We start from the raw sequence: 26312 nt of genomic DNA on the forward strand, positions 1-26312 counted from the left end.
AAGCAACTCTGACATAAGGATTATTTCTATCCCATCTAGATCAATCACAAAATTCTGAAACGGAAACCAAAATGCTGGGGAAAGATAGCTTTCCCCAAATCATTTAGACTGAGTATTTGATTCCTACTACATATCAAGTAGATGGCATCTAATTCTCTCATACTCTGATAAGTCTCACCTAGGTTAACTAGCTAATTCAAGATAGCATGGTTAGACCAGAATGCAAATGGTCAAGGCTCTCTGCATTTACCCCAGGGGCTTCCAACCTGTGAAGCCAATTAACCTTAGGCTGAATCTCAAAAAAGACCAGGTACCTCTGTGAGGTTGGGACTGCCTCGTTGTGTAAGCTAAGTACTCAGTGTGGCATCCTGGCCACTGTGGGCACCCAAGATGCGTCTCTTGAATGATTAACTGCAGAGAAGTAAAGGGAAGATGCTGCAGCCAGAAACTTGAAGAGCCAGCAACCTCACAGTTTGGCACTTTGGGGCAGAACACACTGACCCATTTGCCAAAGAACAAACCACCAGCCCCCAATTTTTTTTGAGACATCAATGCTTCTCACTTCAGGGGCTCTAAAGCTCTCAGGTCTAAATCTTTGTTTTTGAAATACTTTATTTTTCTCTCCTACGTGGTGAAAACCAGTTAGTATTCCAAAGCGAAACTCACGGAGGAAACACCAGTCATGCAAGGGTGGAATGTGCCCCTCTTCGGGAGGAAGCCCCAGGTGGAAAGAGCAGACATGTTTCAAGGAAGCTCAAAGCCAGGTAGGTGTGTAAAGCAAGCCTCTGACCTCTTTCTCTCTCTCTCTCTGATCTTCTAGGGTTCTTCCTAGCCTTTCTTCTCAGGTTTTTCTTATTTTTTTCTTCCTTCATGTCTTTTACTGTGGCCATAGGGTCCTGGACTATTTCTGAGGTGGGGATGGTGTGATTACTCATTGACCAATCAGAGATGGCGTTAGAACTCCGCTGAGGGTTGACAGCATTGTTGGGAAAGATGCGCGAATTTGCTTCTGGTGTTGCATATTCTAAAGAACTGTTTTCCACAGGTTGAAATTCATAATAATCCCACTCCAGGCCACTGGAGGTCATTCTTCAACTAATTCTCAGTCCTTACTATGCCATAAAGATCAGTATCTGTAGAATATGAGGTAAGGAGTAAACATTTCTATAGGTAACTTCTGAAGTGATTTACTCCAGTAATTAATCTCCCAGCTTCTTTAAACAAGAAATTTCTTCAAATTCTTGCTTAGATTTCAAGGCTGATCATCACCAGACATGGTGACATGGTATATACACAGCAGACAGACACGGATTATACAGTGACCAGCAAATGCAGGACTTCCAGACCCGTGGAGGTCAATTCTGCCTTCTCCATACCCATCTGTGTTTTTTTTCCACATTACTATTCTTGTGTTATGTTTTGAGTTATGTGGGAGAAACAAAGTGTGCTTTGTCTAGGAAAGGGAAAAGATGTGAGAGAATAATTCCAATAAATAAAAAAGGATGTTCCTGTCTCAAAGCAGAGCTGGCTTTCTGCTGACTTGTCTCACCTTGGCTACTTTGTAAGAACTCCTGCCTGTTTTACCTCGTACCTTGCCTGATAGAAATAGCAGCAGTTCTAGGAAATTAGCATGTCTTTTGCTGCATGAGGACACAGTGTTCCTCAGAGGAGTATCCTGTGGGGATGGGTTAGCATACCTGGTGACGAGGCTTTGACACCGTGGTGAGCAAGGGCTTTAATTAAGCAAAAAGACTAGATGATCCCAACATGTTTATACCAGCAACTCAAGGCCCCACCTGGGTTTTATGTGGTCAGCATCTCCTCCCTGTCCCTGTATTTTCCTCCTGTCATCTAAGGAGATGATATGAGTCAGGAATGTTATGTTGGTTACAATGTTTAAAAATAAAGTACTGTGTCTCAAGGTAAAAATCAACAACTTAAAGCTAAATTGGCATTTTCTGAAAATAACATTCTTGATGATCCAAGTCTCCAGATGTAACTGGAAATTTATGAGACACACAAGATGGCCTGCTGCTCATGCATAAAACAATGCCATATTCAGTTATTTCTTTGCAAATAGTGTCCTTTCTCATTTGGAAACACATTTGCCAAGTTTTAGGACACTGCACAGAGACTAAGGAAAACATGAATCACTTTAGTAAACCCTAGCACATACCTTGCATAGCTGAGGGCCTGAAATTTGAATAACACCTTCTTGCCAGTTATTTAAGGTAATTCCAGAAGAGGTTAGGATAAGGGAAAACTCTCTAAGATTCTCTGTTGCTCACAAATTTCTTATTTCTTAGAGTTCTACCACATGAATTAAGAATTGAAACAATTTCTAAAAATAGTTTGATTACATATCATAGAACCTTTTTCTAATAACTCATTGGAGAATCATTGAGACAATTCTTTCTTAGAGAATTCACCTTCTGCAAAGACCGAATAGGACAACCCTATGTGCATGTAATCCCATCCCACCCTCTGTTCATTGGCTCAGGAATTGACAGGTGACCCCAGAGAAGCCAATCTGAGTCCATTTCTCAATCATTTGAATGGAAGACTGAGATGTGGTCATGTTTCAAAAATAGCAGAGCGCCAGAGTAAACTCTTACTAGAAGCCTTTTCTTGAATTCTGTGAGATCTATGTCATTTTCCCCCCTTAAATAGGTCCTTGCCGACTAAATATATATATATCAACTAACAGAAATCAAAGTGAGAAAAAGAAGAAATTAAGTTTTTAAGCCCTACCTTTTCTCTAGTGGTAAATTTGTGGTCAGTGATACGCATCTCCAGCAGGCCTTGCCCGCACTCACTGGGGTGTGAATGCTCCTTTGTGTGAAGGCAGGACACAGGCAAAATGCCTTCAAGTCTCTGCACTTGAAAGCTAATAGAAAATGAACCATCCCACACTCCCAACCTCCAACTTCCTACTGAGAATGGACCTCAGAACAAGTGCTTCTGAGGAAGTTCTTGCCACAACAGGACTGAGATGGAGCTGAAAGTGTTGGGAGAGCATCTTCTTCCCTCTCACCTCATAGCTGCCCACATTTGTACTATGACCTTCTTGACTAAAGTTGCGATTTGGATCTGGAATCTAGGTCCCCAAAGTCTCATGTGTTGAAGGCTTTGTCCCCAGAACAGCAAAGTTCAGAGGTGGGGTTTGCCGTGAAGTAATTGGACCATGAGGGCTTTAACCTCATCAGTGGATTCATCCACTGATGAATTAGTAATTTGATGGTATTATTGGGAGGCTGCAGAAACTATAGAAGGGGCTTCATTGAAGAAGGTGGGTCACTGGGTATATGCCTTAGAAGGCTATATCTTCTCCCTGGCCCCTTCCTTGATCCCAGCTGACATAACCTGAGATTTTCCCTTCCACTAAGATGCTCTGGCTCACCTCAGGCCCAAAGCAATGGATCTGGTCAATTGTGGACTCTGAAACCATGAGCCAAAAAATAAATCTTTCCTCCCTTAGGCTGTTTTTCTAAGTATTTTGTCATAGCAACAAAAAGCTAACACAGCAGATAAGCTCCCCTGCTAACCCATTCCATAGAATGATGGCTTCTACTCACATCATCCTGGACATCAAGGTCACAGCCAGCCTTCAGCAAGATCTGGACCACAGAAAGATGGCCCTTATTGGCAGCAAGATGCAGGGGGGTCCGGCCATGCTGTTAACACAAAGCAAACACTGATTTTAGAACAAGATAGCAAAACTGCTTGCTCTCTTCAGGGTAGGGACAGGGGAAATTTTTTGCCCCTTTGATTTGGCAGAAAATTATTAATTTACCCAGATCTCAAGTTGTCTCAGTTAACTCTGGCTATTGGCATCATAATCAATTATCAATACATGATAATTTCCTTTAGTGTGTAATTTCTACTTCCCACTTGTAAGCAGCAAAATGAGAAAGAGTCTCATATCTTCTAATTTTCCCACTAAATACTAATATTATGGGATGATGAAGTGGCAATGATCAATTAGACCAGGGCCAGAGGTGAGAAACAGGAACTGCCAAGCTAGTCAGCCCTAGGAAAATCCCGTAACTCCTTAAAAACGGAACAAACTGATCAGGAAAGACTCTTCCTCCCTTTAAAAACAGATTGTAAAATGTTTCAGCCATCCAAAAATAAAGTATTTTAAAATCCACATAGCCCCAACCATTTCAAAAAGCATCAGTAAAACTACTCATGCTCCTTGTGGATGCCTCACAAATCTGATCTCCCCTCTAATTTGGTATTCACACCCCTCTGCCTTTATATTTTCACTGTTTATAGCCAAAGATAACACAAACAGATCTACTTATTTCAAAATCTTATGTCCACGGTAGTAAACTTTACAATGTGGCTCAGGATTTTTTTTGTCTAACATTACATTTTTGAAACTTTTTTGTATGGTCACCTATAGCTCCAGTTCAGTTCCGTTGTACTAATGAGCACCCACCTGGTTGTTTCCTTGGGTTTGCAGAGCATATTTGTGAGCTCAGCTCTCAGGCACTTCTCAGCCCTACAGATGCATCATGAAGACCATTCCCTCAACTGCTCTAAGCAGCACCTGGGCTCCTGGCTACCACCCTCAGTGGGAACACCCAGAATAAGTAACACTTTGCATTGTAAATTAATTTCTGTCCAGAGAACTGACCTTGTCACACTCCTACTTCTCCAAGCTCTGAAGGAGGCATTATGCCCCCTTAACTCTCCCTCAGGATTCACTGTGAAGGAAGGGTCAAACATCAATGAGCCATGGCCCCAGCCGTGCTAAAACACACCCGTGAGGAATATGGGTCTCACACGGCCTCTGTGCTGCTTAGCATCTTGATAAAGACCCAAAGGCCTTTATTGATATCCTAGCAGGATAAACCTATTTATGGTCTCAATAAAACACTAGTTTGCAATGGATAACTAGCCATTGGAGGAAAACAGATAACAGACAATAAAGGATCTTCATTTCTAGCCATGAAATGCAATCAAAGCACGAGATTGAGACTGGAAAGAGGTCAGAGCTCGCTTTAAAATTAGAATGCTTAATTAAGAACAAAGTTATTCTAAAAAAAAAAGTGGTCTATAAAAAGCTTTCATAAAAAAGGCAACATCTGAGATGAAAGAATGACCTTTCTTTGCCAGTGACTGTGCTCAGCCATGAGCCACTTAACCTTAACTCATTAAGTGAAATGTCCGTAGCTGATCAGATGGAGCAAAATGACCAGGTCTTCATTCACTGGGCCTGGTCTCAGACTCCATCTGCCATCACATATCTTCACACCTTGATACTGAGTGAATGACCTTCAGTAAGTTTCCTAAGGGGTTCTGAAACAGGCGAGTTCACCACAGGTGTAAGCAGAGATACATGTGTGTGTTGTGAGGAAGGCACAGCATGATAGGACACAGGCACCTCTGAGCAGCCAGAAAACAGACCATAATGGGAAGAGGTTGTGTGGAGGGAGGCTGGAATTGGGGCAGAGACAGAGGGTCACTGGATATCAGGGTCAGGGGAGCTCTAAGGAACACATTCATCAGCGACCACATGTCACTGCTAGGGAAGGAGAAACCCAGGAGGATGAAAGGTCTGAGTGAACATAAATAATCAGAAGCCAGGAGAAGGAAACACTGCTGTAGCTCTGCTGTGGACTAAGTGTTTAGCTCCAAAATCCAGATACTGAAGCCCCCATCACAAAGTAATGGTATTTGAAGATAGCACTTTTGGAAGGTAATTAGGACATAGCAGTGAGCTTTCGTGATGTGATTAAGGACTTACAGAAAAAGAGCCTGCTGCCTCTCTTTCCACCATATGAAGATGCAAGAAGCAGCCTGCTGCCTGCAAACCAGAAAGCAAGGCTCTCACCTGGGTAAGCTGGGTGTTGCCACCCTGATCTTGGACTTCCCAGTCTCTAGAACAGTGAGAAACAAATGTCTGTTGTTGAAGCAACCAGTTGATCAAAGACAGGTTCAAACCAGATCGAATTTGAGAGGGCACTTTAGAAACCATGAACAAGATGACCCTGGATGGAAGCATCTTCCTAATGCAAAGTCAACAACAACAAAAAACCCTCCCTGTGGAGAAATGAAAGGCCAGAGGCACTAGAACTGGAGAGGCCTGGTATAAATCCCAGTTCTGACTAATAGCACCTGTGTGGCTTTGCGCATGGCAATTTCCTAAGCCTGCTTTCTCATCGGTCAAACAGAAAAAGCCTCCACCGTGGACCCTGCAGGTTTGGGATAAGAATATGAGCCAACACCCATCTTCTGAGTTTCCCTTGCTCCCACTATCCTCCACCTCCAAGCCAGAGGACACCCAACTGCTGGTTTTCCTCCTTGACACCCACACACCCTGCCCTTAGGAAAGACCAGCGAGGCATTTCCACTGTAACAGACCTGGGTGAAGACTTGGGTCTCGTGTCACTCAGGCAGTCACATGGGCTCTGACTGGAGTGTCGTGGTTTCCACCGGCCTGTCCTTGACCCGCTTGTCTGCTCTCGATTTTTAAAATATAGGCCGAGGTTCCCATTCTTTGCATCTCCACCTTGCCATCAGGGCCTTTACTGTCTCTAAACCATGCCACCTCCAATTCCCCAAGAGGCCATGTTCACAGTCTTGCCCTCTCCATGGCTGTAGCATTTCAGTTCCCTGTTGGGGAAACTACAACCTTCTGCTCTGCGTGTCCACTCTGGGAACTGGCTTCCTCCAACAGGCCTGCCTCCTTAAGGGGTGGCCATACTGAAGAGGCTCCAGTGGTCCTTGAGCACAGGGCCCGGACACTGGGACATATTTCAGTCCCAGGTTTGACTTCAGGGACATAGATGAGATGGTGGGCTGGTTACAAACTCCAGTTTTAGGATGTCTCAGACCCTCAGAGGAGACTTCGACACCTTGGAGGCTTCAGGAGCACTTTAGCAGTGACAAAGGGGCTTCTCTGAGGAGGTTCTGTGTTCCCTCACATGCTTACGGACCTGGGAAGGGTGCAGCAGTAGCAAAGGCAGAAACTGTTTTCCTGTGGAACATGAGTCTATCAGCCCCCAGGATCCTGGGTTTTCTCAACACAAGACCAAATCCCTCAGACACACACCACCAACCGAAGGAAGAAAAATGCAGAAATGGGCTTAGTTTTCCAGAACATTCTATAGCAAAAAGCCACAAAAACAGGGCCCTTCAGAGGAGCAGCTGCTTACACTCAGTACACAGAGATATCCCGGACTGAGCCTGGTTTATGGGGAAAGCTGGAGCACTTTCAGAGGGAGAAGGCAAACAAAAACTGATCCTTACGACACTTCATGAGTGATTCAGACCAAAGGATGCAACTGCTGTTTCCACGTCCCTGGGACTTTCTAGCTGAAGAAAGGCACACAGGAGAATGACTACTTACTATGAATGACAGAAGTTGTTTTTGAAATGTCAATTTCCCCGGAGTTTCACCCCAATTATCCTCGAAGCCAGTTCAGCTCCACACACCCAGGCCCTGGTGACCCAGGGAAACCAATACTGATGAAGGTCTGCTAGGAGCAGCAGGCACTGCCTTGAGAACTTCACATCTGTTAGCTCATTCAGTCCTCCCAACCCCATAAGGTGGATACTATTATTCAGCTTATTTTACAAATGGGGAAACTGAGGCATGGAGAGACTGTTGTTTGTTCTATACCACATAGAAGGTAACTGGAGTATGTGCTCACCTCTTAGACCACCTGACCCCAGAGCCCGCGCCCTTACCCCTACATGCTGCCCTGGTGGTGCTGAGGGGCCACCTAGTAGAGGGAGTTTTTTCTTGCTGTCAGGAAGCTCCCAGGTCCTTGAGTATTGTGTGTGAGCCCAGACACTAACCTCTGGTTTCTTAGAAATAGCCAGGTTCTTTCTAAGATCTCTGGAATGAGCAGTGGTCTTCTAGTTTTCCTTTGCATTGAATCTCCTGGAGAGGTTGGTCTGTGTCATTACTGATGCCAGTGCCCCTCCTCCGGTCTGATTGTGATGAGGCCCTGGTGTCAGGTTTTTATACACCTGGTGACTTTAATGTGTGATGGGTTAAGAACATAGGATGAGATGAGGAGGGGCCCAGATAAGCCCTCCCCAGAGCAGCCCTCAGGTAAACCTGCTGGGCTGGGCCTGCCCAAGCAAGAGCCATTCCTCTTTTTACATTCTTCATGATGCGCTCATCCCCACCTGTCAATGCAAAACATCCCAAATACTGCACCATTAACAGCCCAGAGCTTGCCAGATCTTCAAAGATTATATACGCGATGTGATAAAATTACTAAAAGTTCGGAAAACAAAAACAACATCTAATTCCACAACCCAATTCAACTGTTATTTTTATCCAATTCTTTTCAGAGAATCTCTTTATTGATGTTTTTGTAGTTATATCCACAAGGTACATAAAATTATCTTGCTTTGTGCAATAATATACCTTAATCCCGTGACTCTTAAACCACATTGAGCTGCAGAACCTCCTATGAGAAGAGATTGCTGGGCTCCCTGTCCAGAGTCTCTGATTCAGTAAGTCGGGGATACAGCAGGAGAATTTGCATTTATAACAAGTTTGCATGCCACTTTGTATTTGTATTTCTTGTCTCCACCATCCCTCCCTTTTACATTTCTCATCCCTCTCCCCTCCGCTTCCCACCCACCATGAGCTGAGCAGCTTTTCTCCATCATGTTCTTTCCCCAAGATACTCTGCCTCACCTCAAGCCCAAAGCACAGAAACCAGACGACCATGGACTGAGACCTCGGAAATCGTAAGCCAAAATAAATCTGTCCCCCTCTAAGTTGTTGTCTCAGGTGTTTGTCATGGTGGCAAAAAACTAAAATAGGCAGAAATGGCTAGTCAGAGACCACATTATGAGAGCTACTGACAAACCACTGGTTTTCAACTCTATTGCATATTAGAGTTACCTAAAATCTAAACACACACACACTCCCAATTTTTATCCCCAAAGGGTTGGATTCTATTAATCTAGGGTGGGGTCTGTATTTTTTAAAATTTTGTTTCTAAGGTTCCAGGCGATCCTAATGTACAGTCAGAGATTATGACACTTTTAAAACCACCAGTTAAGATGGGCCACCTGTGACCGGGAGAGTGAGAGTAGGCAGAATCCCTGTATTTCCCTTTCATTCAACCAGCAGAAGCAGAGGCTCAGAGCTGGTTCACAGCCAGGAAACTGAATTGCAAAGGGCCTTGAGATGTTGCCAAGCAACCACCACAGAAAAGTGGCCCCACTGTCAACAACTCTGGGGGCACTGGCCTGGAATGATGCTTTGTTCAGGCAGGTTGAGCCCTGTGGGATGGACTCTAGCAGAACTGCTGTATCGGAACATCAGAATGACTCCCATTCCAGCAGGTGACCCATAAATTACACTAACAGGTGATTATAAAGGCCACACAGAACAAAACTGTCCCTGCTATTCATTCTGAAGAGCCAGCTCCCAGTTGGGGACGGGGTGGGGAGGGCTCTGTCAGGAAACATTCCAGGAGGATTCCTGTTGAGATATTAATCTCCTACCAACTAGGACGACACAGGAGCCCGGCCAAAGGTAACCAGTTTAAAATAAACCTTGAGATGAAGTGTAGTTTTTTTTTTTTTTTTTCCCCAGCAGATGCTCAGATTTGAAGCTGAGCCTCCTCACTGGACTCTGCAGACCACGGTGTTTACACAGGAGTGGGGACAAGGGGTCATTTGAGAACCACAACCTACAGAAACAAGCCAGGGAAGACTGCCTCCATTAGACTCCATGGGGCCCAGGAGCTCTAGATCATGACTCTGGCCATTCATTTCCCCTTGCCAGGTCACAGCTCCTGCTTAGGCGTGCCAGATCCCACTTACTAAAGGGCAGGTCTTTCAGACCAACAATGCCTACCTGTGAACAAGGTCTAACAGAAGAGCGCCAGACATAGTGGAGTAGAACCGAGTATATCAGAGAAGTGAGAAGCAAGGGTGCTGGTTGGTGCCTCATTCCTGCAACGCAATCTCCATCTCTATCCAATGATGTTCCAAACCAGACACAGAGAGCTGAGGCAGAAACCAAATGAAGAATGGGGGTGGCATGGAGGGGAGGCTGGATTACAGGAATCAAGATTCAGTTAAAAAATAAAAATAAAACAAAACAATTTAAGCATTTTAACCAGGGGTGTCACAAAAAGGGCAGGTGGGTAGATGAGACTCAGATGAGGTGAAATGGAATAATTTAGGCCCAATTAGTATAATAGGATATAGCCCCCTTTCTTCTGGGGATCATGAGAAATATAACAGATCAAGGTCAGGCAGTCTTTTGAGGTAAAGAATGTCTATGTATCAAAGTTCCTCCATTTTTCCCATGCCACCCCCCAACCATTATGGATCAGCATCCACTAGTGGAGGGAGGACTGGGGAAGGGGAATGGGGGGCAGGAAAGATGGTGCAATGTGATGGACATCATTACCCTAGGTACATGTATGACTGCACATGTGGTGCGACACTACATTGTGTACAACCAGAGAAATGAAAAGTTGTGCTGCAATTGTGTGCAATGGATCAAAATGCATTCTGCTTGTCATATATACCTAATTAAAATAAGTTAAAAAATTGTAAAATACCATTCTTGGCTAGAAACTATTAGTATAATAGCTAATACTGAAGGATAATAACTATAATTTGTTTTCTTCTTTTAAAAAAATGTATCTTGTCGTAGCTTCAAAGGAGAAGCAAGGTAAGAGGCAAAAATGGTAGAAGGTTAGTCACATAAGTGTAAATTTTAGGAAGATAATATTCAAGTGGAACATGGTCTTTGAGAGTTTAATTTGGATGAAGTTAGTAAGGCCAACAGAGGTTAAATGAGTTCTCAGGATCTCAAATATCATTTGTGGCAGAACTGCAAGAGCTAGAATCCTGGCCATTTAAGTCCTAAATGACAAAAGAATCCCACTTTCCTGAGTGTCCTAGGGGATCCTTTATCCTACATCGTATTCCCCGAGTTTCAACTGCCTGGAAGGAAGTGGATGGGGAACAGAAAACTTTAAAAACTCTTCTCAGACTATGATTCAACAAAGTTATAAAGACATTCAGAAAAAAAAAATAGGGGAAGAAAAAGTACCATAGGCCAAAGAAAAGCAAAAATAAATAGTAAAACTAAATTTAAAAATAACTTACAGTTTAAGTAACTTCCAGACTGTTCTTTCCTTAGCAGAAATGTGTTTTGTCTACTTGGATGAGTGACACAACACATCTTAATCAGACTTTAGGTGACAAGCAGCAGCAAGGGCAAGTTCCTTGAATGACAAAAATCAGGCAGGATCCATGACAATTTCAGATGGGAAGAATGAGCTAACAACAACAAGTAATGTGTAGTGGGGCAGATAGTAATTCCTGTCCTGGGGGTAGTACTCCAGTCCTACAAGGATAGGGATACTGGGACATGCCCATAAAATAAAAATAATCAAATAATTTGGAGAGGTAATAAACTTTTAGTAATCAACTACTACTAAAAGATTTAATAAGAGAATTCCTTTTGAGATAACACAGTAACTGGGTTTGCTTCTAGAAAGGTCCACCAGAGATTTAACTGGCTGTTAAGGATTCCATTGACTCCTATAGTACATTTGTCCCTAAGTGATAAGGCATAAGTTAATGGCTTTGCTGTCCCTCCCAGGGAGCTAAAGTGGACTATGTTTTCAATGGGTTGACATATCCACAGAACGAAGCTTGGGGGTTCAATGCATGAAGAACTGTGCATGGGAGATAAGGACTGTCCTTTCCAGAAATAAGAATCAGTGACTTTTCAGCAACTGTTAATATCATGTATTTTTCTTCCGTTGTGGGTATAATGAATTAAGGAACCATACTTCCATTTCTGAAACAGACCTAAGTCATAGTATTATTCCTCTGATAAGTGCTACATTCTATCAGGAAATGTTAATTTGTTTTGAGTTGGGGATCTCGCTATGTTGCTCAGGTGGCCTTGAACTAACCCTGGTCTCAAGCAATCCTGCCACCTTATCTCCTGAACTGGCTGGGACTATGCCAGTTTAGTGTTAAGAACTTTTATATCTATATTCATATATAATTCCTGTTCTCTTCTATTTACTTGGTTTGGGTATAAAGGCTGTGCTGGCTTTGTAAAACAAATCTAACTTTCCATTTTGTTTTAGGCTTGATGTTAAAATATAAAACAGCTGTGAGACTATGTGACCCTAGTACCTTTTCAAAAATTCCATCTTTGATTGCATTTCCAATCTTTTCTATGTAATTAGACTAAGATGCTTCTTTTGGGGTCAATATTTTGGGATTTTTTTTATTGTGATAAAATATATGTAAGTGTACAATTCAGTGACATTACGTATATTCATAATGTTCAACCATCACCACCATTCATCTCTAGAACTTTTTTCCAGATTAAATGCCTTCTCCTCCTTTCCTTATTGTAGTGGCTAGAATTTCCAGAACTATATTGAATGAGATTATTAAGACCAGATATCCCTGCCTTGTTCCTTATCTTAGCAGGAAAATGTTCATCTCTTACAATTATGTAGAATATTAGCTGTAGGAATTTTGCAGATACCCTTTATCATGTTGAGAAAGTTCTCAATTTCTGGTTTTCTGAGAGTTCTTATCACAAATGAGTGTTGAATTTTGTCTTAAACTTTTCCTACATATCTGTTACTATGATTATTTAGTCCTTCCTCAGTTATCCATGGAAGAGTGGTTCTAAGACCTTCCAAGGATACCAAAATCCGCAGATGCTCAAGCCCCTTATATAAAAGGGCACAGTATTTGCATATAATCCTATCCACCCCGTATTGCATACTTTTAAAAAATATTTTTTATTGTAGATGGACACAATATCTTTATTTTTATAAAATGCTGAGGATCTCACCCAGTTCCTCAGTGATACATGCTAGGCAAGCACTGTATCACTGAGCCACAACCCCACCCCCCCTACTGTACACTTTAAATATTCTCTAAATTACTTATAACACTCAGGCATGACTATACAGTTTAAACCAGTGACAGTAGCACCACGTGCTTTATGATTAAGACAAATGATAAAAAGCCCTCCCCAACTACATCCATTGTTCAAGACAGACGACATCAAAACCAATGTTAGCATGTGATCACAACCCCTTGATGCAAAAATCACCAGTACCCTCATTTAAATACATTTCCATATTAAAAGATATGCCCAGGAGGAAGACTCAAAACAATTTTAGACACATTTTTGACTGTGTGTAAAATGAAGGCACGCCACAAAATTGCAATATGATCGTGAACCAATATTGTTATGAAACCTATAAATAAATTCCCAACATCACCCCAGTGTGATGTTGTTTGGAGGTAGGGTCTTTGGGAGGTTAATGAGGTCATGAGGGTGGGCTCCCATGATGGGATCAGCACTCTTAAGAAAGGTAAGACAGAGAAGAGAGCTTTTGCTTTCTACCAGATGAGAACACAAAGAGAAGGCTGAGGTGTGTCCTTTCTAGGAACTGAATCTGGCACCTTGATCTTGGGACTTCCCATCCTCCACATACAAGGATCTGTACAAAACAAATGTCTATTGTTTCAGCCCCACAGTTTGAGGCATTTTGTTATAGCAGCTTGAGCTAAGACACCAGTTGAGGGGCTGGGGCTGTGGCTCAGCAGTTGAGCGCTTGTCTAGCTCATGTGAGACCCTGGGTACAATCCCCAGCACCACATAAAAATAAATAAAATAAGGTATTGTGTCCAGCTACAACTAAAAAATATTAAAAAAGAAAAAGACACCAGTTGATATGTAGATTGTACTGGCTGCTGTTGAACAAGCATTGCATACTTGGAATAAATCTCACTCCGATCATGGTGTACAATTCTCTTTCTACACTGCTCGACTTAATGGAAACAAGGGCTAAATGCAGACCAAGCACAGCTCTGCCTACTCAACCACACACCCTATCATTGGTTTAGAACAACCCAAACATGCAACAGCCAACTTCCACTGGAAACAAACCAACAGGCCTGCTGAGAAAGAATTTGCAGTCTCCAAACAAGTTCCTGGCTTAATTTATTTTCTGAAACCCAAGTCATTACAGCTGAAGAGAAAGGAGGAAACTAAGGAGGACACAGCAGATTCACCAGGGACCACCTGGGCTGGCTCTGGGCAGAGCCCCAAGTGGGCAACTCAACTCCTAAAGCTCCCTTCCTCTCTGGCATCTTCATTGCCAGAACGTGGGTTGGGAGAATGATGCTTTGGAAGTCTAACAACATGCTGATTGCAGGCCTGGAAACCAGTGATCCTCCAACACATGCTATTCAGGAAAAAAATAGATACTTAGGGAAGACTTTAAAATACTGATACCAGCTGTGCCCCCAACATTGTAACATCTCATTTAGAGTGGTTAGGACCAACTAACCCATATGACTTTGGGGAGTTTAGGAAGTAGGACTTCCATGATTTGGGAAAATTTCTACTGATATTTAGATTGTGAGTTACAAAAACATTCAGTTGTATGGTTAGAGATTTTAAGTTCAAACTGCTGAAGCCATAGAATATCAACAGCACTGACAGACTGCAAGGGTGTGTGTATGTGTTGGTGGGGGGTGGGCAAGATGGCTCCCTGACCCAACACCTAGGTTCCATTGGGCCTTTGGGAAACGTTCCTACCAGGCCTGTCCAGAGCTGGGGAAGAAGGGCAAGCAGAGCCACCTTCACCCCCACTTAAAACCACTATAACTAAGTCAGACCTTCCACAGAGGGCAGGAAGGCACACAGGGAAGGCCCTGCGCACTCCTAAAAATTCCAGGTGGGCAGGGAAGGGGGCAGGAGAGATGGCAGCTAAGACACTCAGGCCAACTCCTGTATTCTACTTTAAAAGCACCTCAGCAGCCTCTCCTGAGAGGCGCTCAGGTCAGTTTTGAAGCTTGCTCGCTCACCTCAGAGTGTCTCCCCAGAGGCCAACACAGGGGTCATATCAGACCCACCACATCAATTCTTGCCCCTCTCAATCTGAGGGGCCATCTCTCCCTCCTCCAAAGAGCACCTCCTGGGCACCCACCTACCTTCACTGGAAACATGAGTCACAGCAGTGCTTCCTAATCAACACCCTCATCGCAAGCTAACACTTTGAGACTATTATTGACCCAGTACTTTCCTGTGCATTGTCTCATAGATAAGCCACATAATAATTCACAGCATACATTTTCATTCCCATAATTCAGACTTTTATTTCTTGCTAGTAAACTTGTTTCTAGTTTGGATTGACATTTGGAATATTCCATGACATTCTGCGAAGAGCTACATAACTTCCAGATGTATAAACAGTGATTAGCCCAGTGTTCCATACAGAGTGCTGTCCTGACCACAGGCAAGGCTGAGACTGCAGGGGAGTACCTACTGCAGTGTGTGGTCCTCATCTGCCTGGAAACTCCCCAAGCCCAGGCCACAACCCAGACCAATTAAATTGGAGCCTCTGGACATGTGCCTGGGCCATGGGATATTTTCTAGGCATTGATATATTTTATGGCTCTATAGGTGACCACACCCTATAGTCAGTACTGAGAAGGGATGACGGAGAAGAAAGTCTGTGCCTCTGTCCCAGGCTGGGAAACAGTCACCCTGCTGTCCATTGAGTCATTTCTTCATCCTGGAGGACACAACACTGTGCACCTGGCATGGATTACCTCATTTAATCCTCACCATGAATCCCCAAGCAAGGTGTCCTTCTGCCACTTCACAGACAGGATGTGAAGGGCCAAGGAGGCCAATAACCTGGCCAGGGATGCAAATGGCAAAAGGGATTCTAGGTAAATATAAATTGAGAAAGTCTTTAAAATGAGTGGCAAGTTCATGGAGACAGAATGGTATTGCCAGAGGTTGGGGCGAGGACAGTAAGAAGTTAGTGTCTAAGAGGTATAGGTTTCAGTATGAGAAGGAAAAAGTTTAAATTTAAACATGGGGGTGGGGGATACACCCACATGACTGGACATTATCCCATTATAGATGACCATCCACTTGGAAGTTTTCTCCACTTCATTACCTATTCTGTTGCTCTGAGCTACTCTACAACTCTAAGTTGTAGAGCATGGATGGTGATCCAAATACCTGTGTCCAGTGAAGATTCAGGGGAATATTGGTCAGCTTTACATATAATAGGCAAATTTCTGCTTTCTAAAGGCCTACATATTTGCAATTTTTAAATTTCCCTTTGAACTAGTTGAACATCTTAAGATTTTATTGAACCCATTAATGTGGAAACCATTAACACATCTTCATTTTAAAACTGTCACTCAGAATTGCCACGGTAAGTCAAATTTCCCCCATTTTTTTTTTTTTTTTTTTTAGTACCAGGGATTGAACTCAGGGACACTTAACCACATCCCTGGCTCTTTTCTTATTTTGAGACAGTGAGGCCCTAAACAATTTAGTGAGACCCTAAGTTGCTGAGGCTGACTTTGAACTCATGATCCTCCTGCTTCAGCCTCCGGAGCTGCTGGAATTACAGGTGTGCTCTGCCACACCTGGCTCCCCATTTTTTTTTTAATTTTTTGTTGTTGTATAGGAACACACAATATTTTTATTAATTTTTTAATGTGGTGCTTAGGGTCAAACCAGTGCCTCATATATGCTAGGCAATGAGCTACAGCCCCAGCCCCTCCCCAATTATTTTTGATGACAGACTACAAAAGACCAAGTTTTCCCAGTTGAGATTTTCTTCCCATAGGGAACACTTATAGGTAATATAGAACAGCAGATGTTCTAGGGCTTAGGGCGTAATCAATGGTAGAGCACCCACCTACCCTGTATGATACCCTGAGTCTAATACCCAGCACTGAAGGAGAGAAAAAAATAAAAGCAGATGCTCTGTTTGGCCTGACATGTAACTATGTAGTTACATATATATAGTTACATATATATGTAACTATATGCCCTCAACGCCCTGTTTGTTTCAAACAGAATACAACTCCTCGGTGGAGCACATGGATCCACTAGCTTGGAGCAGAATCAGGGGCTGTGTCAGCCCTGTGCGGGCTCCAGCCCTCCTGCCAAGGACACACTGGGACACCTGGGTGTCAGATCAAAAGTCTCACACTGTCAAGGGTGAGAACCCTCCATCCACTTATGAATGGAGAGCAAGAAAGGGGAGAAAAAAGATGGGGTTCCCTTCCGTTAGCCACTTCCCTGCTCCTCTAATTCCCAGGCAGCTGGCCCCAGAAACAACCCAGAGAAAATCCTATGGAACTCATGCTGGAGTGAAGGGGAGTAAAGGCCCAACAGAGGTCAAATCAGTTACAGCAGAGAGCTCCCAGAGAGAATGCTAGAAAGGTAAGATGAGTTCAAATGAAGGAGAAGAGGGAGGAGGGAGCTGTCAGGAAGAGAGCCAGTGTTCCCTTGGGCCAGTGTCTGACGGGTCTCTCACACATTGCTGATGGAGTGTAAATTGGCACCACCACTTTGTAGAGTGATTTGGCTGTAGCTATCAAAATTACAAAGGCACACACACTCTCTCCCAGCAGTGCCACTTAGAGAAATCAAACATCATCACACTGTGCAAAGAGACACCAGAAAAAAGTCGCTACAGTGTAATTTGTAAAAGCAGAAGATTAACCCAACCTAACTGTCCACCAATAGGGGATTGGATACATCAATTATGGTTCATCCATACATCATTAATACATCATTAAATAAAGAAAAGTGAAGAAGGGTATGTATAGTATTCCACAATTTGTATAAAAAGAGGGAAACAGCCGAGTGTGGTGGTGCATGCCTGTAATCCCAGCGACTCAGAAAGCTGAGGCAGGAAGATTGCAATTTTGAGACCAGCCTCAGCAACTTAGCAAGATTCTGTCTCAAAATAGAAAAAATAAAAGAGGTTTGAGATGTAGCTCAGTGGAAAGCACCCCGGGTTCAATCTCCAGTACAAAGAAAAAGAAAGTAGGGAAACATCTCAAAGAAACAGGCAACAGGTTGCCTTCCAGATGGGAAACCCTGGTGAGGAGACAGCATGGGAGAAAGATTAGTAAAGCTTTGTAACTGCTTATTAAGTCATTACTAACTTAAGTATTTTTAAGAAATTATATATTTTAATAAATTAGTGCATAGAGTCTTCTGGAAAAAGCACATGACCTACAGCACATTCTCCAGTGAAAGTTTTCACCTGACTAGCAACCTTCTACGTTGTGAGCCATCCATGGGCTGCGTGTGGTCCACCATGCATCGAGTCTATTGAATAGGAACATCTGGTGTCTGGGAATGACCAGTGGACATTCCTTCTGGTTAACTGCCCTGACACATTATGAATTCGTATTTGGTTCTGCCAAAGGTCCCACACAGCAGAGATGGGGTGACCTGCCAAGATGCCAATCGACCTGCTGACTTCAAGACAGCATGAAACAAGAATCCACCCCTGAAATCTCATCCCTGCCTTTGATGAACCCCCTTAAATAAACTGCTGGAGCCATTTTGCCTTGTCTAATTCCAGCTCCTGTGTGGACTAAACCTACCAGGGCTCCATTTTTGAAAATATATTTGATTCTTTGTCTTTTGTTCTTCACTAGTTATTCTAGACTTTAATTTCTCAGGTGTCTTACACCCTCCTTGGCAGGAAGAAGAACCCTCCAATGAGGCACTGGCCATCAACCCCTTTACATGTAAACATCTATTTTCTCCCCCACCTACCTCCTGGGAACTGTGAGCTTAAAGGAAATGACTACAAAACAAGCTGGGAAACCCAAGTTCTGACCCACACCTTTGCAGTAGGTCCTACTATTAAACACAAACCCATAATTTGAAGTGGACAGGGTCCCCAACTGAATGAAAATGGTGCCTTTCTACTAGAGTGGGCAGTGTATTCCTGTCTGCCTGGGGCTATCTGTTTATGCATACTGGAAAGCACAGTTATTAGTAGAAACCTGTATTGGTCAGCTTTCTGTTACAGCAACAAATATCTGAGATAACTTGTAAAGAGGAAAGGTTTGGCTCATGGCTGAAGAGTTTTTTCTGCTCTGCGATGGGGTGAGCCTATGGTTTTTAGGCCTCTGGTGGAAAGGCAACACATATGGAGCAATACCTGGTGGAGCAAAACCAATTGCCTCATGGACAGAGAGCAAAAAAGGAAGTCCAAGTGAGGACCTGTCATTCTCTCCAAGGGCATGCCCTTCACTGATCTGAAGAATGCCCACTAAGCCCTGCCTCTTAATGATTCCACCTCCAGCATCACAGGGGAGACCAAACCTATACCACACAGGACTTTGAGGGACAGTCACCTAAATTCCTTCATTATTAAAGGTGTTATTGTTTTGGATGAATATAATCACCCCACCTACACCCAACTGGGTCTTTCCCAAGCATTTTCAAACTTTCATTCAGATAATGAAATCAGACTCTATGCTTCTAAAAGCCCTGACCCAACCATTTCCAAGATGTGTCTTTCAGACAGTGTCCCACCCAAGCCCTGGCTCTTCACCCAGATGATCCATTGAACTTTATTCCTAAAAACTCTTGATGGGCCACACTCATTTACCTCCTATCTAGTGGAAATCATTAACATATCAATGACTATGGCTTTTGTCCCAGGAATTCTCTTTCTAGGCGTTTACCTAACAGATATTCTCCTAAATCTGAAAGACACCTAGCATCCTCTATGATAGCAAAGAATGCAAAATTTGTAGACAACCTAAACGCTCATAAGGAGGTGACTGAATAAAATCCACAGTTTATCCACACAATGGGAGATTGGAGCCATTATAGCTGACAATTCGATCTATGTTCAATGATAGTGGCATATCTAAGATTTACCCTGTGGAGAGCAGGCTGTGAAAAACATGGAAACTAGTAAGCAGTTCTGTCAAAAATTTAAAAATTGAACTACCACACTATCCAGCAATTCCACTTTTTGGTGCATATCCAGAAGAAATGAAAGCAAAGACCTAAATACTCATTTACACCCAGTTTATACAGCACAATTCCCAACAGTCAAGAGGTGGAAGCAACCCAAGTGTCCATTGGTTCTGGAAAGGATAAACAAAATGCGATATTCACATAAAATGAAATATTAATCAGCCTTAGTAAGGAATGATACCCTAAACATGCTATATACCACACATGGTGCTAAGTGAAATAAGTAAGTCACAAGGGGATGAATATGATAGGATTCCACACATCCTGAGGTACCCAGAGTACTCAAATTCAGGAAGGTAGAAAGTAGAATGGTGGGTTCCAGGTACCAAGAAGGGGAAATAAGGAGTTAGTGTTTAATGAGTATAGAGTTTGTTTGGAAAGATGAAAAAAATTTCTGGAGACGGATGGTGACAAGTTGTACAACAATATGATTGTACTCAATGCCCCTGAATTGTAAACTTAAATTAAGATGGGCTAGGATGGGCAGCACATGCTTGAAATCCCAGCAACTTGAGAAGCTGAGGCAGGAGGATCATAAGTTTGAGGCCAGCCTTAGCAACTTAGCTAAGGACTGGGGATGTAGCTTAGTGACAAAGGACCCAGGGTTCAATCCTCAGTAGCAACAACAAAAAACCCCACAAAGGGCTGGGGATAGAAATGGGGATTGATAGCAAGTGGCTATGAAGTTTCTTACCGGGGTGATAGAAACGTTCTAATATTAGAACGTGGTTGAATTAGTCTTCCCATGCTGCCAACAACAGAAATTTTTCATAGTTCTGGAGGCTGAGAAGTACAAGATCAGGGTGCCAGCATGTGGGTTTTGGTGAACTCTCTTCCTAGCTTGCTGATGCACCCCCCCCCCCACCCCGTCTCAGTGTCCTCACATGGCAGGGAGGAAGAATAAGCTCTCTGGTATCTCTATTTATAAGGACCCTTATCTAACCAATCATAGGGACCCATGCTCATGACCTCATCAAAATCTCATTACCTCCCAAAGGGCCCGACTCCAAATTCTACCACATCAGGGACCAGGGTTTCAACATATAAAAGCTGTGGGGCAATTCAGCCTGCAGCAGTGGTGATGGTTGCACAATTCTGTAAATACACCAGAAATTACTGAATTGTACAATTAATAATGGGTGAGTATACCTCAGTAAAGCTGTTTGTTTCCATTGTTGCAGCTCTATCAATTTAGGAGAGGCTCATGATGTCACTTCCTCACTTAATGGAAGGAAAACAAATGGCCCATTAAAATCACCTTCAGGACACCAAGTCCTTACTCAGTACAGTGGTCCAGAGGTAGCACAGAAGTAAGCTTAAGCTCTCATTGTTGTTGCTGTTTATGGTAGCACTGGGAACCAAGCTCAGGGCCTTATGAAGTTTATGTTAAAAACTTGCAGATGCCAGCCAGGCATGGTGGTGCACACCTGTAATCCCAGCAGCTTGGGAGGCTGAGAGAGGAGGATCATGAGTTCAAAGACAGACTCAGCAATTTAGCAAGGCTCTAAGTAACTCAGTGAGATCCTATCTCAATACAGCATATAAAAGGGCTGGGGATGTGGTTAAGCAACCCTGGGTTCAATCCCCAGTACCAAAAAAAAAAAAAAAAAACTTGCAGATTATGTACTTTAATTTATTGCTATCATTACTAGCTTTTCAGGGTTGTTATATACCTGTTTTACAGTTGCAGAAACTGAAGCTCAAAAAAGCTAAGCAACTTGCACAATCAGCGAACAAAGCAGAAATAAAACCTGTGAGCACATGCTGTAACTACAGAGTTCATACACTCTCTTGTGATTGCCTGGGTCCTGAAGAACACTATGGGCAGATCACAAGAAGCCAGGGTTAAGGCTCACTCCATATTCAGTTATAAACAATTTATTTCTGTGCATCCCACTGTTAGGCTTCATGGGTGACCTACAAGCAGCTCAAGATCCTCTTTTTTAGAAACCTGTATGCAATACAGAGAGGATATATGAGTAACTGAAAATGTGAGCTGGCCAATCTCTAGATGTTAACAGATGATACTGTTTGAAAATTAAACTCCTTCTCCATCTCTACAGCTCTCTGGGGTGGCCTGGAGGGTGGGCTTAGCAGCCTGACTCCATGGGTAAATTTGCATTTTTGCCTGGGCAAGTTACTCAAGTCCCTTTGTGCCTCAGTTTCCTCATTTCCACAGTGGTGGTGAGGAGAGAACCTCCACTAGAGGGCTGTATGCTACAAGCTAGGTAAGTGCTCACCGTTGGTGATCCTCCACAGGTATATTTGAACTTGACATCTAACTGCACAGGACTGCCTTTTGTTGGCCTTGCTACAAAACTGCCTTTGACCAGTATGTTCTCTTGTCTGCCATGGTATCATCTGTTGGTGAGGGAAAACCAGTGTCCTCCATAGTTTGCCACTCATTTTTCATTGACTCATAAAAATCAAAACCCATAGAGGTGGTGGTGGTCATTTGGTCCAGGCTGTCACTGTGTACACAGGGACAGTGAGACTGTGCGGTGGGGGTTTTCCCAACCACTAGCTGGCCCTAGGAGGCTTGTTTAATGTGATTATCACACACTCTGCCCAGTGAGCTTTTGTGTCCCAACTACTCCCAAGAGATCTCTTGTCTGTTTGACTAAAATAAGTAGGTAAGAAAAAAAAGACATGCTATGATTTTAAAGACTGTCAAATGCTAATTACAAGTTATTTCATTTGAAAGATGGCAATGAAAGCATTCGTAATACCCCTCCTTTCTCCCCCAAACCTGTCACTGGACCGAAAGCCAGTTCATTGAAAGCTGTGAATTAAAAACAACAGTTTTATGGACAATGGTTAAGAGGTAGGCTAGTTCCCAGGGAATGGTTGCAGCGTTTTCCTCTTGTTACCTTGGTAACCGCTACCTTGGCGCCCTTGTTGATGAGCTGAACCACATTCTCCGCTTGGCCTTTGTACGCAGCTATGAGAAGGCGTTCTGAAAGCGCAGCGACCGCATCCTGCTGGCTCATGAATTAGGAGAGAAAGAGGTTTTCGGCAATACAGTGGACAAGTTCCTTCGGCTCAACACGAAGCCACTGGCCTGGGCTGGCATCCACGGGTAGAGATGTTCACGATCATTAGAAGGTGCCTTCTGTTTTATTTTTTTTTTTTACTATGCCATCTTCAGGACCTAGGGATTATAAAACAAAGCTGTAATCAGTGTCATCTGACACACAAGTACCCAAGAAACTATGCCTCTTCTCTGACTTAAGGGCATTCTGCTGGTTGCACACTGCAGGGAAGGAAGCCAAAGGGAGACAGGATGTGCAGCAGCACACTCTCCACGGCAAAACCCCTGAAGGGAGTTTCTTAGGGGAAGGCAAAATATGCTAAGCCCCTTTCTCTTTCTCCCACTTCAGCAATATTCTCCAGAGAAGAATAACCAGGACTTCAAGGATGGCTCTGCATTTTAGTCCTGGGTAGAAGAGGCCTAATATAATCTCCCAGACACCAGCTGGTTTACACACCCACCTCCAGCAGATAACCATACTGTGCATCTTTACCAACAACATTCTGGACCAGGTTTTTTGGGTCCACCGCAGCTGGCCTGCTGATTCACAAAGGCAGGCTGAGGTTGGTGGACTACACCTCCCAGAGTGACAGATGGGATCTCTCTCTGGGGTTTTTCTCGCTGCACTCATTGCAATTGTCTCCCTTTACCCTGTTCTTACTGTAATAGTACAGTCTCCCGAGTTCTGGAACAGATGGAGAGCTGGGCACAGGCTCCGCTGACTCCCAGTTTCAGATTGCCGAAACAATCCACCTTGGGACCCACATGGATGCTAAACCTGACAGCAGCTCTGTCTATTCAGGAGAGGCTCATGGTGTTGCTTCTTCACTTAATGGAAATAAAACAAATGGCCCACTAAAGTCACCTTCAGGACACTAAGTCCCGACTCTGGGCAGTGGTCCAGAGGTAGCAACCAGAAATAAACTTAAGCTCTTTCCACCCAGTGACCAAAATGAACAGGATTTAAAAGATTGACTCCTCTCAGTAACCCCAGTCACCATTAGACCAAACCCAAGCCACTGATAACTGTTTCAAAGGGGAAGAGTTCTTTGGGCAGAAGAAGGGATGCTTAGAGATCTAACCGACTCCTGCTAGGAGAACAAGTAAGGACTTCTTTGTTTTTTAAACCACTTATTAAAACATCAATATATACAAATGGAAATAAAGCACTGTATCCAAAAAATACCATTCTTCAACCCAGACCACACCACACCTTCTAATTCTAAAGGTCTAGAAGATACCAGCATCTTTTACAATTGCTTCCAGCAAACTCAGTAATTCTTTCAGTCTCTAGAGATTAAGGCCATTTACCCTGACCTGGCTTGGAAAGGTCTTGGCCATATTGGGCTCAAGCAGTCATCTGGTCAACCACTTTGGGAGACTGGGGTTAAGGGCCCACACAGAGAACAGACATAGGACATCTTTCTGCTAGGACTATGGTGGGTTTTACAAATGGCATTTTATTACAGAAAGTGTTAGCCAAAAATAAATACTGTAACTTTAGAAAGATAATTGTTATACCCACAAAGCAATTTGTGCATCATTACATTTTTTATTGTTTTTCATCTCTAACCCAAAATGCAGGCAAAGGGTAGCAAGGAGAGGAAAAATAGAAGGAATATGGAAAACCCATCCTTCTCACCAGACTCATTAGAAGCATGACAAATGTGAAGGTGACATCCAAAGCAGGGATGCCTGGAGTAGCTACAGTCACAGATCCTTGGAATGCATCAGAAATATTTCTGAACACAAAGGTCAATGAAAAAATAAAGTTAAGACTCAAAAACACAGAGATGGAGCAAGAAATTCCATTGAAAGTTTCTATAGCCACACTGTTTGGGCTTTATGCTTTCTAAATTGTCATAGTATTTGGAACTGATCTGTGTTTATCAACACAAGTACAACATCTTTTTATTTAAACTAATTATACTAAGTTTCTGCTCTGTTTACCCAAATATTGCAAAATCACTCCAGGCCCAAATGCAAGGAAAATACACAACATTAGACATGGGTTCCTAAATGATCTCCTTTCTCAGCCATTCTCTCCTTCATTCTACCCATTTGTTATCTCTGTACATTTGACCTTACCCCCCCCCCATTCCATTCCAGAACCTTTTATGCAATGGGTATTTTAGTCCAATGGCTCAGTTTATACAAAAATTACGCCTAAAATTCTACTCCATAGCTTAGCTCTTAAGGCTACAGACCTTGGCCGCAATCTTAACCGAGGTCACACCAGCAACATTGCTCAGTCTCCTCAGTAAGGGACACAAGGTCCAACTGGCTTCAGGTGAATTGATGGCCATTCCGCTTCTACTCTCCCGTCTCATGCAACAAATTCAGCCTCTCAGCCTGCATAAGAACTTCTGGCTGAATGAGCCTTGTTTAGACGATTGCCATTTAAATGTCCAACCCATATCTTTTTTATTTTTTAGTTGTAGTTGGACACAATTCCTTTATTTCACTTATTTATTCTTATGTGGTGCTGAGGATTGAACCCAGGGTCTCGCACGTGAGAGGTGAGTGCTCTACCGCTAAGCCCCAGCCCCAGCCCTCATTATTAATTTTTCTAGAAAAACACTACAGTGTTGAGAAAATTTTGATTGGCCAGAAATGTCATTTTGTTTTTTACTTTTCAGTTACATCTATTTAAGGATGCTCTTTACACCTCTGTCCCACCACCACCACCACCAATATACCCATAGAACAGCTTGCAGGAGAGGTGGGCTGGGAAGAAAGATAATCTGGATACTCCCCAACCCCCATCAGAGTTGCACAGAAAACTGCCTGCAAAATGAGGAACAAAACGCCAGATTCCAATCCCTAGTCTGCTAACAGCAGTACTTGGACATCTTGAGCTCATTCCCAATTTAAGTACAGTAACAGCTTCACTGCTGGGACCTCCAGCATTTGCCTATAGGTGTTTCACACAGGGTAGATATGAAGAGATCATAGCAGCTGAGTCTTCTCTGCTTCCCATCTCCTCCTGCACCCTCACTTGGAGTGAGAAGATATTCTGCTTCTCATCTGATGCCTGGAAATCAGCAGGTCAGGCAGGACAGAGCCAGGTGAGGGCCAAGGGGTAAGAGGGGATGGACAACCCCCTACAGTGTAATAAAAGTGGCAACCAGCCTGCAGTTAATGAGTTAACTCCACTGCCAACCTGTTGGGCCTGGCGTAGCAACCCCATTCCCTCATTAAATCTGAGCTTCCTCTTCCAAATAGATAGCTACCATCCGAGACATTTTCCACTCCTGGCAGTGAGGAATTTCTTCTGCCCCAAGCCTATCTTTGTCACAATGCTCATTTTACACAGTGTTCTGGAGGAAAAACCTTAAGTGCAAGCATGCTGCCCATTTTTAACCAGAAAAGAAATTCATGAGTGTAAGTATATAATAAGCACCCCAAATCCAGAAAGGAATTCAGCCTAAGAAAGAAAGAATACCCTCTTCCCTG

At 43.2% G+C, this 26312-nt stretch overlaps 1 protein-coding gene across 7 annotated transcripts in view; it reads right to left on the bottom strand.

Moving 5' to 3' along the window:
- The window catches only part of Ankrd6 (ankyrin repeat domain 6), a 190412-nt gene that overhangs the window by 34464 nt on the left and 129636 nt on the right, over positions 1–26312 (bottom strand). For all 7 annotated transcript variants that reach the window (XM_058575704.1, XM_046431472.2, XM_046431461.2 and 4 more), the window contains 2 exons: positions 22696–22976; positions 3576–3674 (listed from right to left, as the gene is read on the bottom strand). In XM_058575704.1, coding sequence (XP_058431687.1) covers positions 3576–3674; positions 22696–22815 — 219 coding nt within the window. In that variant the 5' untranslated portion in view covers positions 22816–22976. The remainder of the gene's footprint in view (positions 1–3575; positions 3675–22695; positions 22977–26312) is intronic.

This window comes from Marmota monax, unplaced genomic scaffold, assembly GCF_021218885.2.
Source record: "Marmota monax isolate L192 unplaced genomic scaffold, Marmota_monax_Labrador192_F-V1.1 WCK01_AAM20220418_F8-fsc00013, whole genome shotgun sequence".
NCBI lineage: Eukaryota > Metazoa > Chordata > Mammalia > Rodentia > Sciuridae > Marmota > Marmota monax.